Here is a 21,685-nt window from a genome sequence, read left to right as displayed (position 1 = left end):
TCCTCTTTTTCTTTAGAATTCGCTAACATTTGTCATTAGTCCTTTGTTTACTTTCTCCTGCTAAAAGGCTAACTTCAACACCTTGAGAATTTTTGTGAACGTTAGTCAATATATTAACGTCGTCTCGTTGAGTTAACTGAAGTCATATATTGACCTACTTGAGATATTTTTCTTATCTGCCATTTTATAACTTGTCTTAAGTTAATTTTATTAATCACACATTTTAATATGATGAAATGATAATTCAACCAATTATCACTGTTTTAATAGTCTTAAAAAATATTAATTTTTGTTTCAAAGGTTAATAAAATTTCTATTTCTCTGGTCAATTACTGATGTTTGATATCACATACAATAATTCATTTTTAATTCGTGTAATTTTTTCAGCAAACCTCTTTATCAGATAGTCTTTTATTCAACATCAGTGAGATTTCGTGGAAAGAAAGAACTTCTCCGCCCCAATGAATGAGAACGTTGTTGAAGACGATGCGCAGTTACATCTGAAATAGATATAAATTAAATTATAATCGCTTATAAAACTTATAACACAGGTACACCGTAGGGTTACGGTGATAAACGATTAAATCAAACCCAATATTTGTGCATATTTTTATCGACTTCGGTTACATGAAATACAATTTCGAACTTGACGAAATTTTGACTCAGAACATAATGACATGTAAATAGATATTGCAGGTCGTTTTCTTCTATCACGTTCTACCTACACAAGCTGATGACAAGTTAACCTTCAGAATAACAAAATAACGGTTTCCCCTTCATCTGTTTGTTGAAACCTCATTCCACTCACCACAGATACTGTGAATATCAATCTTTGGAAATTCATCTAGAAAACGGCATATCTTTACGGCAAGAAATATAGGAACCTGCTTTTGCAACACAACAGCTTTGAGCTGATACAAATGAACAATCGAAAAAAACTGATCCCACATTGAAAATGGGACACGCTCTAAGATTATGCCTATAAAAAGTAATCGTCCTTATCAAAAAAATCTCTTTGTCGACTCGAGAAAACGGAGAAGCTTCTGTATAATCATAAAGAAATCGAATCAAACCTTTCTTTGCACACGTATCATATTGACTGAATGCCAATATTTTGAGCCAGTACTGCACACAATAAAAAATGAATATTTATGATCGAAAATATCTGTAGTATACTTTGCTTAATCAACTGTCACCGCATCATAGATTTGATCCTGTAGAAATAACCAGAATAATCCAGCATCAATTTTCACGTTTACTATAGAAATGTAGCAACAGTAAAATCAGTTAGAAACTAAGCATTTGAGAATATATACCCATGGGAAAGCTACAGGTTGACGTAGGGAAAATATTTTTGAGATTATAGAGAAAGAAGAACTGCTTTGGGAAAAGAAGAGAAATATAAACAAATAGAAACTTGTGAAATTCTTCCGGAATATATTAATATTAGTTGCAACATGCAGTATCAGATCAAATTTCTTGCAATACAAATTCAAAAATTTAAAAAAAACTCACTTTCACTTACCCCAACCCCATTACCACCCCACACCAAAAAACACACACACACACACCGACTTAATAATCTCGTGAACTGTTCGACAATCGTCCTTTACTTCTTGCTTTACATATTATGTATTTCACAATACATCTTGCAAATTTTTCTCCAGTAAATAGTTTTTCTGAAAAATTCAACAACAGAAAGGTAATTTTCTCTAACCTTTCATTCATCCTCCTCTAGAATGGTTTATACAAATACTTGACACCATATTTTCCATTCTGGAGCACCAAATATAAAAGGCTAATTAATTTTGTTCACTAAAGGGGTACGCACAAAGCAGAAAGTTCACCTAATTCGTAGAGGGTTAGACAAAGTATCTGTGTTATTTAGTGATGGCCCTTTAACTTTTGACTTCAAATCAAATCGATGGAGACTTCTCCCTTTCTTGCTGCTAAAATCGATAAAACTATTACTAGTTCAATATCTTCAGTGTATGTCCCCCAGAAATCAATAGATTTGGTAACCAATTGATGGATACTTCAGATGAACTAAAGATCAAACAGTTAACTCTATTCACTTTGGTGCGTTGATAATAAATTGTGTAGTAGTAAAGTTATATGCAACTTGATTTAGGGCAAATGGTATTTCATATAGAATGCATTTTGTATTTTATCACATATTTAATAGAATTTATGAGAATAGATAAGGTGTCAATCATAGATCGCTAGTTCACTCACTTTTATTAGTACTGCGTTGTCTTTGTGAAAGATATCGTCATTTTTAACCTCACTCTACCTTGGTAGCCGTCTGCTATTATGGCCATTTATCTTTTAGCATTGACTATAAATCCGCTGATAACTGATCGTAGAGCAACAACAAAAAAATGACAATCAATGAGTTAAAATTTTTATAATAGTGTTGTACTATGCCGCTTAAAAGATATGACTTTGTGTTATATAAAATACCAAGGAATGACGTAATATAGATGCACTGTAATTTAATTGCTGTAATCTTGTTATTCACGCGTTCATACCTTACCAAGGCAACAAAATTTTGTTATGCAAAGAATTGGCTTAAATCTACCTAACCAGAAATCTAGATGGTACAGTTTGCAGAGTTTATATTTCTGGGTGGGGTGGTCAATGACAATAATTGAGCCAAAGAAAAGGAAATATACAGAGGGAATTTTACTTTGAAGGGATGGCGTATTCACTCGAGTACTGGGGTTAATATAATTGACCAATCCCCAGAATTCAATAGGGGTAATCACGCATTGATGAATACTTCTGATCACCAAAAGATCAAGCAATCGACATTATTCCGCAAGAGTGAGTGGGAAAATAATAGTATTTCAGCAGTGACATTGTAAAGAGAAAATAAAGACATAAATACGGCTCACATTAGGTGTTCAGCAAAAACCCAATAATATGAATGCGTTATTGTCCAATAGTCATCAACCACGTTATGATTATAAACCATCAATGTTACAAAGTTGCCCATCTATATCCATATGGACAGTGAATTCACTTAACGTCAGTCCGAAACTATACATGCGTAGTTGCACATCAACCAACAAATAGCCACATATAGTTTATCCAGGGAGTAACAGAAGGCAGAATTTATCTCGGTGCTAGAAACAAATTAAGATAATGATTTACTTCTGACAATACGAAACACATTTTTATAGCAGTAGATATTTGCTGTATGTCGCTAATGGCGTTCATAGACTGCAGTGTGCCAAAAATACTAACAGAAAGTATCAATGTTCTTCTATTAGTTCACAGTTAAGTTTCTACTATCCTTGGAAACTCTTAAATATATTTGTAAAGAAATAATTAATTCTACTCTAATTTAATATTTTAGCAGGAAAGAGAGTAAATACTTTCTTACAGTTTGTCTATTTCTATTACCTGAAGTCTGTTCAAGCCTTTCTTGTAATGGGTGAACACTGTTTCTCTTCTCTAGATTTTTCTTAGAAGACTGCTTTCTGTTCGCTCGATTTTCGTCAGTTCCCTCAGCTACTTCATCGACGTAAATAACACGAATTCCCACTACTTCGTTTGAATTGGTTTCTGCAGAAGAAAGAAAAAACTAATAGTAGTAGGAAGAAAAAACGGGGATGGAGAGCAATGGAAGAGTGTCAATCGCAATTGATGTTGGCAGTTTACCAAATCGACGTAGAATGCGCCAAATTACTTGATAACAATATATTGCTACCAGTTTTTAAAAGGAATTAAAAATGGAAAGTAAATGTTATTCGTAGTGTGTTGCCAGGTTTTTAAATGTTCGCAAGGAATTCGATTTAATATAATTTGCAGCTCAATTAAACATTAATTAATGTATACACTGTTAGTATTACTATTTCATTGAAAATGTGGCAAACACCCCGGAGGAAAAGATAAGTTCCCAGTTTACGATTTCTAACTGAATCCGTTTTATTGGTCTCCCGCTACCTTGGGAAAACGCTTAGGGGTCACAGTATCCATTTTTCCTGTCTATAAAGCTGAGGCCTTGAATTTAGCTCCCAGTAATCAATATATCGCGATCAAGATGTAAGAGCAACAGTGTAAAGGCAAAGCCCCTGGTGAATCAAGATTGTAAGCTTATTTCAATTTCTAATTCGTGTTATTCAAATTTACATATTTCTAATTCTCTTAAAAAAACACATGAGTGAAATAACACCGAATTCTTTCTGGCTAGAGTATTTTCGATATCGTCCCTGGACGTATAATTTAATTAGAAAATATTGGTGAAAGGGACTTTACTGTATCCTGTTTGGTACTTAACTGAGTTCGAAAGATGCTATGCTTTCATTTGTCTGCATCCTTCGAAGGCCAGTAACAGAACTGTTTCAGTCTATCAACTCTAGCTTTATACATCATCAGAGGAAAACTATATCCCAATACAACATTACCTTAAAACTGCAAATCACAACGGGATATCTTAAGGTAACCTACTGGAAGAACAGTTGTGATTTTAAATTTACTTCATTTCAAAAACAAATTACTCATTCTCACATCATGTTGTAATCAACTATGATCCAAACTTGTTGATAGATTAAATATGTTGAAGAACCTTAACTTTTCCTTCCTGAATAGTTTAAACTGTATAAACTAAAAGTATCTTCATAGAGAAATAAACAAAACGACACTTTATAGCAGTTTGTCGTTGCTATGTACTGAGAATGTTTTTGTTCACCTAGCAAAGCACTTGTTAATTATATTGGAAACACTTGTTAATTATACTGGAAACTCTACTTATGATGTCCTCTTAAAGTTGAGTTTTCTGGATTACTGTAAGTAGATTTCTCATCAATACAGTACCGATGCACATAACTCAATAGTAAACCTCAATTATCTGTGGAGTAACTGACACTATATCCTCTCACAAGTACTTACATTTTACCATTTATTGTGGATGGGGCCATAGAAAAGATATTTACTTCCAGTCTACGAGGATAAAAAAAAAAGAGGGAAATTGGACTTGACACTGCATGCCAACAAAATTCCCGTCCATTTTATATTGTTGCTACTTCTTACTACGAACAAGATACACCACATAATGTCGTAACTACTTGCACTTAAATGCAGTCATCTGTCGAGTACTGCCATGGCCAAAGACAAAGCTCGGAACCGGTGATAAAATACTAACGACTAGTATTCAGGTAAGTTTTCGGAAAGCTATTAGTTTCGACAGAGTAAATGAGTTATGTTGAAAACATTTCGTATATATTGAAAATGTTACGCACGTGTTTTGGAGGAACTGTCTGTACTGTCAATTGCGCTGTCCTGACTAGTTTTACCATATATAGATGTGATGCTGGTAGAAAGTGACTCCTGCTTTTCCGATAGCTGATCTTCACTAAACACCATTTCTTTTAAGGCATCGGCCGCACCTACAAGAACTTTCTTTGTCTTTTTTGGTAGTTTCAGCTTTGCTTGAGCATGTGAGTAATAAAGTGTAAAATTATTGACAATAACTGGTACTGGAAGCGCCAGCATAAGAACGCCACAAAGAGAGCATATTGCTCCAATAATGTAACCGAGTAGGGTGTCAGGAACATAGTCACCATATCCAAGAGTTGTTATAGTAACGAGAGCCCACCAAAATCCGATGGGAATATTCAAAAATTTGTTGCTAGCTGTTTCATCTATTTGCTGGGCGTAATAGATAAGGCATGCGAATATGGTTATTCCCATAAAGACAACAATTATCAATAGAAGTAGTTCTTTTGCACTCGCCTTCACTGTGTGAGCTAATATTCGTATACCACTGACATGTCGTGTCAAACGTAAAATTCGAAAAATACGTATGAGACGCAACATATTGACATAATATGAAACTTCTGTTTTCATTCCAACAAATCTATCCACGATTTCACGTAAATAAAATGGTATTAATGAGAAAACGTCAATCCAATTGAGAAAATTTTTAAAAAAGATTAATCGGTTGGGACAAAATATTAATCGGATAACTAATTCAAATGTAAAGTAAGCTATGCATGTTATCTCGAGGATTTTAAATACTGTCAAAGGATTTGTTTTCATGATTTTTTGCCGGACATTAAGTGTAGAGTTGTGTAATACTGGTACACGAAAATCTTCAAGTGATTCCAAAGTGAAAGATACAATTGACATCAAAACGAAGAAGACAGAAATTCCCTCCATGATCTAGAAAACATAAAAAAAGTTTTAATAACATAGGGTTCTTGCACATTGTCAAGGATTATGGAAAATATATCATAAAGTACATACTCCAAAGCAAATAAGTTTTTTCTCATATTGACTCTCATTCCTTCTCATAGCAATTCGTGTGAGACCGAAATGCATTGAGTTTTGCAGCTCGTTCATCAAAATAAAAGTATACAGTAAAACAATTGTGAATTACCCAGACATTTGCCCTGTAATTATTGCTGTGTATATTTCTTGAAAGTACGGCTTCAATTACACAAAGATTTCTATGATAAACCCTTGCAATAAGGATTAATATATTCCGTTATATAGATACGTATATAATTTTGTTCTTTTTCATCCTTGTTGTTTAGCTCCAGTTCAACCGTGTTTTAGTGGCCCAATGTTCAAAGATATTTCAATCGGGACTCTACTGTTTCGAAAGAAATGGTATCTGAATGAATAAATTTAGAAAGATAGCACTTTACGTTAGCGCACATGCAGCAATATTAGCGTATAAAGTAATCATTTCGATAGATAAAAAATTTGAGAGGCAGGGCTTTCCAGAGAAATGTTGCTCAAAAATGCTGTGGTTTATAGAGCCATCCTAACACTGCTTTCGGGATACCCTCGGTATCAGAAATTCTCGTTATCTCTTGTTTCTCGATTATTGTGATACTAGTGATATGGTTCCGAGATCAAGAAATTTACTTCCACAATATTATATGCAGCATTCTTGACAGACATGCTCATTACTCATGAGGAGGCTCTAATTCCCAGTTCTACCTTGGCTAATTGTTTAAGTCAAGCAATAGTTTTGTTGTCATCAACGAACCACTCTGTTAATGAACTTCAAACTATTGGCCGCTAATATACTAGATATACCCCTTAACTCTAGTTGGTTAACATGTAAATTCAGGGAAGATTAACTTCTAATTGCTCAAATTGAGATTGTTCCCTCTGCTAGCTTCCATTGTTAACACCTAGCAACGAATGCATCAAATATAATTTCGCACATAACGTCATCAAGTAACCTCGTACAGCAGACACATGTTTCCATCCAGGTGAAAGAACATATACACCGTCAGATTGTCCTTTCTACCACGTGTAACAACAAACGAGAAAATCAGTATACTTTCAATTCCAACACGTAACTTGAGCGGGCCAATAGAGGATCCTAATATTCTCATTTGAAAGCAATTTTTATTCATCTTCACTCTGTTCCCATGCATTCGATGAGCTCGACATGCTTTGACGTCTATGAAGTTTCAGTCAGCTGGTTGATAAATACATATAGCTTCTAGAATATGGATTGGGTGCTTTTCAACTCGTTGCACATCTACTTGTATGCACACGCATACCTACATATACACATATATAACCAATTGAAATAAACGAATATAAACGGACAACATGAGGATGTACACAAGAAATGTATTAGCTTAACGTTCGGTGAAAGGAGAGAGTGTATCCTACATTTCTGAAGAAGAAAGGATTGCAGAGACCAACTCTCGAAAGCGATCTTAGTAATGCTAAATTGGGAACAACATAGGTTAGCTTCGAAGTTATATAGAGCACTCCATTACAAACAGCAGAATCAATTCTACGTTTGAATGTCATGCTGTCAGAACTGTCCTCCCAAATATTATTAAATAGCTTTGCTCATATGAAACAACTTCTGACTTGGCGTGCTTCTCTTAATTTAGCAATATCAACACCAACACTTTTTAGGTTTCTATCAGTCATTAATGATTTTTGATGCTGCTGTCAAATAGCATAAAGCAAAATGTGTAGAAAAAGGAACACAATTCTTGCAATTTCGAGGAAGAGATTTTTTTATTTGCTTCTTTTGAATGATAACTGCTGTATGTGGGAAACAGTTACGTTACATCGAATCAGTATAGCTTTGTAATGTGCCTCTTATCAGACGCAGCCAGATTAAAATCTCAACAACCATAGCAGAGCTACGTCGCTTATGCGTCTAACAATGTCAATATCCTGTACTTTCCTACTTTGAAGAGTTAAAATTTACCCATAAAATCAGAACGCAAAGCATTTCTGTTGAAGATGATTTTGAAAGAACAAGAATTTTAAAACTGTTTTCAGTTTTTCAGTAGCACTAACCGTTTCTTTTTTGATAATTATATTTAAAATACTTTATATTTTTTTAATATTTGTTCAGATCATTGCTGGTTAGTCAGCGTGCCTAGGGAATGTATAATCATCCAGACATAACGGTAAACTGCCACAACTGAGCTTATGAATACTTGCCAGATATATATTTGGTTTCCAATATATAACCAAAACAATCAGTGGGTACCAGGTCGAATCTGTTTCGCTTTTTAATATTATTGGTTCAACGAAAAGAAATGCGACTTTTGTGAAACTCATCATATGAGGAATTAAAAAGATTGTCATAATAATTGATATTCTGATATTTTTGTGGGGCTAACATCATTCATTTCAAGTCCTTCTTCAATTCCACTATAAACCAGTCCAATTTGATGGAACACTATAAATTCTCTGTCCTCGTATAAATAGCTAGTTTCTATAAATGAGGAAGTAAACAATGAGAATGTGCAATAAGTAGAACTGCTTGATCTACATATCCTGAATAAAAACCTAAAGGAAATTTGGAACCAAAGTTATTTACTGAAGAGTGTTTGGATGATCTTGCTAAAGACATCGCTACCTGAAGAAAAACCAGAGCTTCTCGCCTCAAGACTGAAACGGGGTAAGTTAACTGACAAAAATTAACAAGCTTTACGGTTGACGGGCTTCTGTGCTATTGTAGTTGCATCCATGTGCCTTTCACAAATTTGTCTCTGACTCATCTACCATCCGACTGATGTCTCTTCATCAAAGCAGTTCTACTACTTGGCAGGAATGTAAAGCTATGTAATCCTATTGCCCACTTCGACTCTAAATTGAACATATGATAGTATGTTCATGCGTAGTTGATAATATTCAATACAATGTTCATTATAGATATCTTTGTTGCAATCTGAAAGTTACTGGCATGCCAATGCAAGCAAGATTAGCAAAATATTGTTGCTTCTTATGTCTATAGAGCAGTCTTGCTACCACGGATTACTATAATAACCGTGATTAGCCCCTAAGGTCGACATATATCGCAAGAATGAGCTACATTCAGCTATATTCAAGCTGTCGTTTTAGTTAATACTCAAAACACATTTCTACCATCTCTTCGTATTGAACTTTGTTTAACGAAAACTTTGTTTAATAATGAATAAAGATAATTCAAGAGGATCTCAATACCTTTCAAAAGAATGCTCAGGTGTAAGACAAAGTATAGGAAGAAATGTTTGCATGACCGTAAATCAGGAAGATATTAAAAGATATTGAATTTAATCAAACTCTCAATACACTGTAATTAAAATCTTGATGGGCTTTTAAGTCGTTATGCGAAAACTTTCTAAAGAATAATAAGCGGGTTTAGAATTGAAATTATTGGTTGACTATTTTGTTATATTATATCGGAACTTAGACCATTTTCATATTAGAAAATCATATTCACTACACCTTTCAGAACTTGCCTAATGTATATTCTTTTCAATTACTGTTTTTTATATAAACATCGAGTGTTGGAAAACAAAAGTGTAACATATTTCCCAAGCCTATTTGCAACAGAATTGATATGGTTCCAAACAGAAATCCAAATTTCTATGTAAGTTCAGCTCTATGAAACTTGCTACTCGTTATAGTATCGCAAAACTAATTATTTCTCAATTAGGCATCATCCAAACGTATCGATTCCACTTTGCTATAAAATATTAATGGCAATAAAATTGGTTGAGATAGAAGTGTGAGCTATACTGTCGAAAGTTAAGGTCCCCATGACGTGTTCAGTTCGGCATTAATTGTAACCTCTTAAAGTGTACCCTTCGAATAACTGCAGAGTTTTGCCAACGAGTGATAGCTATTTCCGTTTATGGAGAAGAGTAGGTATGAATTTATGCATTCACATTCAAGATATACTAATGGTTACACATTTAACTTCAAAAGTGGAGAAAAAAATAGACTAATATCCTGTCGACATTGTTATATTCTGACAGTATATATATGAAGCACCTGCTTTATAAAGCAACATATTTCTAAAACTATGGCATAAATTATACATTCTAACCTCTACAATATGAATTTAACCGCTATTCTTAGGAATCTTAATATATAGAAGTTTATAGACATTATATATAATAGAGATTGCTTTAATAGATATGGGGAATAGAGAGTGTGAGTTTGTATTGATCGATATTATATATAGTAGAAGTAATATTGATAGCTGTTATATGCAGTAGGGATAATGTTAGAAAATATGCGAGCGGTGGCTAAGTAGATAGACATTATATGTAGTAGAAGTTGTTTTGATACGCAATATTTCTAGTAACGTGTGTAATGATATATTATTCAGAAGGGTTTCTACAGATATGTTATGTGTAGTACATATTGTATTAATGGACGTTATGAATAGTGGAACTTGCATTGCTAGACATTTCGTAGTCAAGATAGTATTGTGTTAATAATTATTACAATTATGTGTTGTAGAGATTATACTGATAGATATTATGTGCAGTAGTTATTCGTAGAGATGTTATGCTGTACACATTGTACTAAGAGATATTATATGTCTAGTAGTTTGTGTATAGTAGAGGCTGTAGACATACATTATTTGTAGTAGAGATTGTAATGATCGATATTTTGAACAGTGGAATTTTCATTGAGAAACCTTATGTTTACAGGAGTACAGGAGGTGTAATTATTCTAGAAAGATAGTTACATGTATTCAAGAATTTTATAAGAGACTTTGTGGCGTAGATGTTATAGAAGATTTTTGTATAGTAAATATTTCATTGATAAGTCTAATAAAGATTGTATTCATTAACATTATGTGTTGGAAGAGATTATATATACAGACATTACGAGCAGGAGAGACTAAATTGACAGGCGTTTTATAAAATATCACATTTAGTGTTAATAGACATTATGGGTAGTAGATATCATAGCAAGATATATTGTGTGGTATAGATCGTATTGGTAGATATTTATGAACACTAGCTATTATATCGTTAGACATTATGTGTTGTACATTTTTGCAATGTGAGACATTGTGAGTAGTAGATATTCCAGTCAGACATTATCAGTGATAGATATTGCATATTGATATCTTGTGCTGAAGAGAATGTTACACTAAGAACAGACGGTATATTAATAACATTTGGCTGCATTTTGGGAAAAGTTTATCGTTTTCATGAAAAGTGTTCCTTGTCTATAATTTTGTCAGAATTTATTTATCAATTCAAGTTTCCATTTTCTCTTTTTCCTTTCAGAAACGCATTTTCACATTGTAGCGATATAGTGTGAATAAAGTTTGTTTATTAGTGAAACATAAGCTACAATTATATAGTAGTCAATTTAGCCTTTTAATGAGAGGATAGCTCTTATATTCATTTCAACTATCTCATTTTAGATCTCATTTTATGAGATCTAACACTTTTCATCTATTTTAGAGTACTAATTTTATGATTTTTTAAATTTGGTATATTTTATCATACAAATACATGAAAGTATCACCGAAATGACGCACTTTATTGTAAACAGTGACATATTATAGAAAGAAGTGCATCACACAGGTAATAAATTCCGTCTGTTCAACGCCTGAAAACGTAGAATAAATATAAGAACAGGTTTGGCTTCTGTTTTCTTTCTTTTGTAAGTTTTCTTTTAATTGTCTGCCAACATATATGCATGCATTCCACATTCCCTGCTATCTTTTATTCATAGTTTTCATGTCTTGGTAGAAATGCTCTCTTTGCTTCTCCTAAATTGGCTGTGTTAGTCTAAATTGTTGCGGAGGAAATGCGCTTTAATACTTGTATTACAACCTAGCTTGTGAAAAGAAAAAAGTAATACAGTCACCAGATCTTCAGAGTTTTCAGTTTTGTGGTTATCTACAAATATTTTTCACGGCTGGGAATGTCATTCATGTATGTTTCTTAACTGGTTAAAGTAAACTCACAAACAGACCATTTTTTCTTAATGTTCTTATCATCAAAGATACTTGACTTCAATTTTTATTGACTTAGAATTTAATTGTAGGATGTTTAAGACGTGTTTTCGACTGTGGGTGACCTGAAATCTCCTCCCAAAACTACCTGCCTATGAAATACCCTCATCTTACAATCTCCAGAATGAATAGCTTGTTACATAGATTGCATTATCACAGCATGCTGACGGAAATCTGGCGTATCTTTGGGTTTGGATTACTATTCCACTCCCTTTCTTTTATACATCAAGGACATACTTGCCGTTACGTCCAATAACACCCACTCTTACGCAGATAATACAATTCTTCATTCTTCTCTAACCTTCTCCAATCAGACACCTTTCACGCGCAACCTACAAAATACCACACCAAACATGCACTGGTTCCATGAAAATATACTTCAAAAGCATCTTTCAATGATCATATGCCAATATTATCTTATCAATAGTAAGAAAACACAAACGCTACTCATATGAAAACATCATGGTACCATGCTCTCTCTTAAACATGAGCAGAATGCAACTTAGAACCCTCACTTACACAACCTTAATATAAATTAGAATCACATCCCAAAGTCTTACCCTTCTGTTCAGGTAAGTCCCACAATGGTGTGTTGCCCTCATATCTAGGATACATCTTCACATACAGACATCCTATACTGCACCCGAAATAAGGGTCACTGACTGGCATAAATTCAGTCATAGATCCTCTCTAGCCTCTAACCCACAAGCGTTCTATGGCCCAGAGGTTGCTTTTTCTGTCGTAACTATGATAGTCTTTGCTCCTTGGGGTTTGCTGAGCTCATGCTGCCTCCACTCAGACATTTTTATTCAGCCGTTTTTCCATCCCTTATCACCCTTGTTAGATCCAGCCTCTCACAGGCCCCGCGCTATCTACTATGCCCAAGTCTTCTATCTCAAAACATCATCTCACCCTGTAATCTCTTTTAGATGGACAAAACGGAGAATTTAGTGTAAGTACTTTGTTAGCCAAAGCAATATTGAAATCACTTTCAAATTTCCACAAATAATCTAAATGTATTCGAAGTATTTGAACACTTTTTTCAGTTTTATTTTCATGGTTTTATGATTATCTATAAGATATACTGAGTGGCTAACAGGTACAGAATCAAAAACATTTCCATTCTCAATTGAAACGTTATCTTTAGAACCTATGCCAGAGACTTTCTCTGTTTTAAAGATTTAATCTGAGAAATATTTTCTGGCAATATATTGTATTATATGTTTTATGATAGTTCGTGCAGTTATCTCTCTGTCATTAATCTATTACCATACCATCTGATTGTATTCTTTTTTCCCTGTCACAAAGCAAGTGGATTGTTGTGGCATACAGGTTTTGTAGGAAATTAACTTAACCTTCGTCTTAAAAAGGTTTTCTAGATATTTTTTTAAATAAAGAGAGCGGTTTGAATCGAAGATTTAATATCATTGACAATTTTCAAAGCTACAAAAACAAGGTGAATTTTTGCACCTCTATATCCTATAGTACTTAACAACTAAATTTGACACACATATTGGGGGAAAAAATAGATATCACATTGTGCATCCGTGAATCAAAGTTAGCCTAAAATACACTTCACCTTCAAACAAGTAAAATTATTGGAGATGAGTGAAATTATTACGCTTAGTATATAATAGTTATTGTATTCATAGTCACAGCGTGTAGTATTATGAGTAGTGCATTATGAGTAGTATATTGAAAAGATTATATTGTTGTTCTTTAGCGAGCCAACCCATCCAGCATTGAGATACTCCTCATATGCAATCAGATGCGTTGGGCAGAATACCTTACTAGGATGGAGGATAACAAGTTACCTAAGCATTTTTCTACGGGGAGTTGCAACATGGTAAACACACTAGATATAAACCCATATTAGGGTTGTCATCAAAAACAACTCGTAGAGTAGATGTTGGACACTGGGAGCAGATGACAGAAAATCGATCGATTTGGAAAGAATGTATCTGCAACGGTCGTAAAGCATTTTGAAACACAGAAAATTGAACGCTCTCTCTTGAAACGAGCGCTTCGTAAACCACCCCAAACACTTTTCTACCTGAAAATGTTTGTAACATCTTCAGTAAAACTTGCTAGGCATATGAGATCTCATTTACTAACTGAAGAGATGATCTTTTTCTATAAAGAAGTGGCAACCGCCATATTGACAGGTACTGTATGAAGTAAAGATGGTATGCAGATATTATGTATAGTTGATGTTGAGTTGATGGACATTATGTATAGTAGCGACTGTATATATACATTACAGGTCGTAGATATTTAAGTGCGAAAGGTTTCAAATTTACATGAGTTAGACATATATATTTTTAGTGTTACATATGTGTAATATACATTGTATTGATAAAAATGTTTGAAGTAGAGATTGTATTGAATACCTTATGTAGTGTAGAGATAGTAGATAAATATGTTTTGGAGAGATTTTTATTATAGACATTGATAGATATTATGTGCTGCGAGTATTATGTGTAGTAGTAACGATTGCAGATAAACATTGTGCGCTGGAGAAATTGAATTAATTGGACATTATGTGCAATAGATGTATATTGATAGCTTATCTGTAGTTGAGGAGTACTATGGTAAAAAAGTCAAGAGTGTATGATGTAGAGAATTATATTGAGATATTATGTATTATAGATGTAATATTGAACGATATTGTATGTGGTAGAAGTAGGGATATAGGTATTTTATGGAGCAGCGTTTGCAAACAGTCATTATATGAAGAAGACTTGTAGATGGAAAAATGTAATAAAGTTTGTAATGGTATATATATATATATATAGATATAGCTGATGTTGCATTGTGTGTGCTAGGTAGTAGAAATGAAATTATAAACATTGTTTAGTATGTTTTATTGATATACAGTAATATAGGTAAAAGAATTTACGTAGACACTGTGTGTAGTAGAGATTAAATTTATAGAAATAATATATAGTGGAGGTTTTATTGATAAATACGGTGCTGTTGAGGATGTATTAATACGAAATATGATTGTGTATTTATAGACGATATATATTGTGGAGATTCAGTTGTTAAACATCATACCCAGTAAAGTTTGTATTGGAGGACAGTAGGCATAGTAGAATTTGTAAACATCATGTACAATACAGAGTATACTAATAAACTTTATCTGCAGCTGAGATTATTTGAAGTTATAAGACATGTGTAATAGAAATTGTAGATAATGTGTAGCGGAGTTGTTTCGAGAGCTACTATAAAAAGTAGATGTTTTAGCGTTGAAATCTATGTATACTAAAGATTACATTATATGTATTTTATATTGTAAATAGATATGAATTGCATGTATTTTGTAGATTGGCACTATGTGTATTAGAGGTTGTATACGTAGTCACTACATGGAAGAAAGTTTATGTTGATTGTCATTAGAATGTATGTACAAATAGAATTTGTACTCAGACACACTGCATATTGTGGATATTGTAGAGAGACATTAAGTGCAGCAGAGGTTTTAACTAATGGACACTATGTGAAATACAGATTTGATAGACATTATGTGAGGTTGAGATTGTATTGATAGATTTTAGGGTGGCAGACATGGTAGTGTTTTATGGAATAAAGTTTCTATTAATAGTGTAGCACAGAAAATTGATGAACACTATTTGTAGTAGAAATTTTATTGTTAGACATATGTCGTGGAGGTTGTATTGATCGATATTATGTGTAGCAGAGGTTGCATTAATAGTCACTCTGCGTAGTGAGTCGTTGAAATTCTTTTAGAAGACATTGTGTGTATTCGAAATTATAGATAGACATTGCGTGTTGCAGAGATTTTATTGACATAAATGATATGTAGTAGAGTTTGTGAAAATAAATATTGTTAGAGCAAGAGATAGTATTATTAGAGGCTATACGTAGTAGATTTTATATTGCGTGATACTATATGTAGTTGAAATTGTTGATAGAAGATATGAGTAGTAAGAGTGGTATTGGTAGGCATTATAGCATGACGAGTAATAGGGTAGTTATTAGTAGATCGTATTGCGGATATTTTGTGTAGTAGTAACAGTGTGTGTGTGCGTATGTTTATGTATGTGTGAGTGTGTTAAGTGTGTGTGTGTGCGTGTGTGTGAACAGCTTGTATTGACGATATATCTTATGTTTAATATAAATTGTGTAGTACACGTTGTAAATAGACGTGTATAGTGAGAGTTGTTTTGATAAATATTATGGACTGTGTATAATACAGGTTGTAGATATTAAGTGTTATAGAGGTCCTATCGATATTAACTATGTAGAGTTTATGTAGAGAGATTTGTGTACAAGAGGTTATAATGATAATATACCTATATCGCATTGGTAGTTATATGTAGTAGAGATTTTATTGATAGCATTAGGAGTATTTTATGAGTACTATATATTGTAGTCATTGCCATTATTGTGGTAGATGTTAAAATAGTATAGTTAATGATTGGTAGAAATTGAAGTTGAAAACTTTGTTGAATGTGACATAGCAATAAACATAATAAGTAGTCGATGATAAACGGGCGTTGTGTTGTGTTATTATACGTTATATTTAATAGGTTGTACAGATAGTTATTAAGTTTAGTATTATGTTAGTATCCATAGACATGCTATTTGAAGGGAGTATTGCGGAGGCATTGCTTTAGTGATTACCTGTATTAGATACGGTGTTAATGAAAATCACCGCTAAAAGTTATATATACAGTAGGAAAAATATAGACATTACGTTAAGTAGATACTTTTACTGATTATATATAATTATAAAAAGGCGGCGAGCTGGCAGAAAGGTTAGCACGCCGGGCGAAATACGCAGCCGTATTTCGTCTGCCGTTACATTCTGAGTTCAAATTCCGTCGAGGTCGACTTTGCCTTTCATCCTTTCGGGGTCGATAAATTAAGTACCAGTTACGCACTGGGGTCGATGTAATCGACTTAATCCGTTTGTCTGTCCTTGTTTGTCCCCTCTGTGTTTAGCCCCTTGTGGGTAGTAAAGAAATATATATGTACATATATATACACATATATATACATATATATATACATTTATGTATATATATGTGTATGTATATATATATATATTTGTATATGTGCGTGAAGGCTCGCGTGGCCTAGTGGTGTTGCACATTGCACTCACAATCACGAGGTAGTGGTTTCGATTCCCGGACCGGCGGTGCTTTGTGTTCTATTGCAAGGTATTTCATTTCATGTTGCTCCTGTTCACTCTACTGTAAATGGGTAAATATGTGACGGACTGGCGTTTCGGTCAGGAGGAACGTTGGCCTGCCCACCTAGCCAGCGAGCTGGCATCATCTGAAAGTCACAATAATGTCAGGAAGCGCATCGTGACTAACGGTATATAACATAATACGATATTCTGGTCAGCACAGGGACATATATATATATATATATATATATATATATATATATTGAGAAAAAAGAGGCAGTCAGAATTTTGGATAATTGTTTATTAGCGCTTTTGTTCATTAACAGAGCTCTTCAAGACAAAACTTAAAACCTTTTTCTCAATATCTGTACACCACTTCAAACATTCTATATATATATATGTGTGTGTGTGTATATATATATATATATATATATATATATATATATATATATATATATGTATGTGTATATATATATATATATATATATATATATATATATATATATATATATATATATATATATGTATGTATGTATGTATGATGTGTATATATATGTATGAATCCATATATATGGTGTATGGATGGATGGATGTGTGTATGAGTGTGTGTGTATACAGTATTATGTGTAAAATATATTGATAAATCGTCTTTCTATTTCTTTTGTAATACTCTTGATGTGAAATTATGTTTCGGTGTGATGGTCATTTTGCTAATAAAGTACTCGCACATGTTCTCTTTCATTTTTTAATTATTATTTGTCAACTAATTAATCATTTAACTAATCGATGGCTTAAAATCAGCAAGTGCGAAAAAATGACAAGTGTTCTACTATAAGAATTAAAAATTACCTTCACAATATCAAAGAGAGTGATACTCGTGTTTGTTATCCCGCTGAGTAAACCATATGTGTAACAGAGACTTAATTATCAAATAAGGTGAATGAAACAACCAGAGCTAAGTAAGAAAAAAAATACCATTCTTAGAATTATTATACTGTCTGCACACTACTGAACAACTTCAACATAGACACACAAACAACCCCATCAAAATATATAGCTTGTACAAGTGTCATACGAATTATCTGTCCTTAATCCTTTACTTGTCTTGTGTGCCACATGAGATGCACAGGACATATCTCCCTGGTAGCCATGTATCATATACGATACGCATTCCCAATTTATTTTCCAACCACCAGAGAGTAACTTAGGACTTAAGACTGGAAAGCTTTGTATTATTCAAGATGTATGAAACAAAGGCCAACTAAATGTTTGAAAATAAGCATGGACACTTAAGACAAACTTACAAAACTGCTTTGGACAGGCAAATGGTTAGATTACCATAGAAATACGCCATATCTAAGAAGATTAGCACTATTAATTGTCCGACTGAAATAGGGGGGAAACCTTCGCTAAAATTGGGAACTGGGAAATAACAGAAGCAATAACAACATGAACGATCACTGAGCAACAGCAATAACGACAACAGGAACAACAGCTGCAGCAGCAACAGCAAGTGGAGGGGCAATGGCCCAATGGTTAGGGCAGCGGACTCGCGGTCGGAGGATCGCGGTTTCGATTCCCAGACCGGGCGTCGTGTGTGTTTATTGAGCAAAAACACCTAAAGCTCCACGAGACTCCGGCAGGGTGGGGGGCGACCCCTGTTGTACTCTTTCACTCCAACTTTCTCTCATTCTTTCTTCCTTTTTCTTGTCCCCGACTTCCTACGCAACCGCTGAGCCTGGATGCGCATTCATCCATCCGTCAATGCTCTCGGTGTCGGGGGTTGACCTGCTTCCTCTTCCTCAGGTCTTACGAATAGCAAAGGACCACGTTTCGGACTTATCCCACTGGACGGAGACCGCTACGCTCAACAGCAACAGAAATAACAGCAAAAACAATAAAAGCAACAGCAACCACAAACACAAAACAGTACATATCCTGGCTAATAAATACAAATGTGGCTCTAACTAAGCTATTAACCCAAATCTTACTACCACCATGAACGTTAGCAATAGCAGAGGCAGTAATAACGGTATCAGATATGACGAGGAAGCAAGCAATAACAATGACGTCAAACGTTCAACTTGCTGTTACTTGAGGTCTTTTAGTGAGACTTGGAACAGCTTATATAAAGCACACCAACAATAATGTAAACAAGAATAACGACGACGGCGACTTCTTTTATTTGACACAGCATTGTCTATTGAAAGGAAACATCACAAAGGCAAGTTACATTTTTATTTTGTGGGGCTTTAGATAAAAACGGAGGAGTAGAGTTTGGAAAAGGGGAAGGGAAATAAGAAAAAAGTATATATAGTATCAAAAATATGTGAATACATGGATGATGCAGTCCTCCTCATACAGGGAAACCTTCAACTAGAACCAGTCACAGTATCCTACGGATCCAGGAACTGTGCCATTCGAACGATTATGTCAACTGTTCCTCTCCTACAGAACTTAATACTGAGAGAATTTGAGGGGCATTTGAGGTAATGGAAAATTTTGTGACATTACTTAAATATGATTCACGCAAACTAATAGGGGAGGCCACTGAAATTCCACGTTCAGATCATACTATGGCATGAATTAAAAGAAATGTAGGGATCCTATATGCAACAAGTTAAAGAAGAAAAAGGCGCGAAGACGCTCAGCGGATTTGTTGGAGTGTAACTAACAGAGTCAGAGACTTTGTAGTAAAGTGGAAAATAGGATGGAAAGAACTTTGGTCCTGTGAGACGACCAGAAGCAGTCTTTTGATTCGCTTCTTCTACGACATGCTTTCTAATCCCGCAAACCTAAAGCGTTGGGAAATATAGAAGAATGACCTGTGCAGATGTGGTGTGGTTGGAATGGTGATGCACATATTCTCCAACTCCAGTCTAAAATAGATACTCGTAGCATAATCAAGTGCTTAGAGTACTGACTAGTGTGGTGAAGGAGAAGGTTAAGAGAATTAATAGCGGAAAACCACAAGTATTGAAGAATGGAAGGATAAAGTTTTTCACGGAAGACGAACGTTCCAAGGCAACGATTGTGAGAATGGAGACCAATCCAAAGTGGTAAGAGGCGTAGACAGTGTCAGTTGTAAACACTGCTCCCACCTTTTTACCCCCAAAATGCCTGACCTTATTATGTGATGCAGAGGAAGGAAGTCTCCTGGGAAGCGAACATCTCAGGAACAGCCGCCTGGAAAACATATATATGACATGAAGGACAGAATGTATAGTGCTGGTTAAACTCTTCAAAAATACGGGATTGGAGAAATATGCCTTCCTGTGGAAGATTTATTGGAACCAGGACTCACTCAGAAACCTTGGAAAAAGACAAAGAAAAAAACACTTTTAGAGGAAACTGTCAGAAGCCGCAGAGAAAACTAACGTCAGATTCAAAACAAAGACATTTTGTATGTTTAGTACAGAGAACTTCTATTCAATAGAATCTAGAATGGAATTGGCTAATAGTCACAACGTCTAACTCAACTATTTTTCCCTGTTGTGCAAGAGTTACGCCATCTACATGAGTGGATGGCCCCGGTGAGCTTTTGTGTTGCAGTGGAAGGGACCGGACACTTACAGATCTGCTACATCATCGCCTGACTCTCGCATTCAGAAATGGCTAACAGCAGCATCTTCAGCACATTGTATATTTGTCTTACACATCATGTCTATCGACATCATTTCTGCTATAAATTTATGTCATTTAATACAATTTCAACAACACATAATGTCTAATTACAGTTTTTATGATATAAAGTGTCTCTGAACACAAATTCTTTCTATACATAAGGTCTATCTACAATAGCTATATTTATCTATCTGCACAGACTATATTAAACATAATATCTAAAGGAAATTTCTTCTGTATTTAATGTCTTTGAATTCAATCCCTTGTACATTACCACATACCGACTAAGAATAAATGTTCTTCTAAGCATCTATTAGCCGGAATACCTATCTGTACATTGACTATAACGTATAATATCTGTCAACACAAACGCTCTTACGCATAATGAACATCAATATACACACAATATCGATCTGCATTCAGGGTTACAATCTCTAATAACACACAACACATATCTATCTACATATTTTCTACACATAATTCCTGCTACAAATATTTATTGAATATACCCTACTACACTGACTGTTTATCTGCTTCCTCTACTAAACACATCTGTCAAATATCGACTATCCATAATATAGTAAATTTCTACAACACCAAATATCTATGAAAGCATTCTCTACTACATACAGTGTCTATCAGTGCATCAT

General features: G+C 34.2%; 1 protein-coding gene across 1 annotated transcript in view; it reads right to left on the bottom strand.

Annotated features, from left to right (window-relative positions):
• Positions 1–363: 363 nt before the first annotated feature.
• Positions 364–21,685, bottom strand: part of LOC115213331 (potassium voltage-gated channel protein Shaw-like) — a 44,273-nt gene continuing 22,951 nt past the window's right edge. Inside the window, exons 2-4 of the mRNA XM_036503500.1 lie at positions 5,247–6,168; positions 3,409–3,570; positions 364–500 (exon numbers count right to left, since the gene is read on the bottom strand). Of these exons, the coding sequence (XP_036359393.1) occupies positions 412–500; positions 3,409–3,570; positions 5,247–6,168 (1,173 nt within the window). The 3' untranslated portion in view covers positions 364–411. The remainder of the gene's footprint in view (positions 501–3,408; positions 3,571–5,246; positions 6,169–21,685) is intronic.

The sequence above is a fragment of the Octopus sinensis genome, linkage group LG6 (genome assembly GCF_006345805.1).
Source record: "Octopus sinensis linkage group LG6, ASM634580v1, whole genome shotgun sequence".
NCBI classification, from domain to species: Eukaryota; Metazoa; Mollusca; class Cephalopoda; order Octopoda; family Octopodidae; genus Octopus; species Octopus sinensis.
This window is presented reverse-complemented; position numbering and strand designations above follow the sequence as displayed.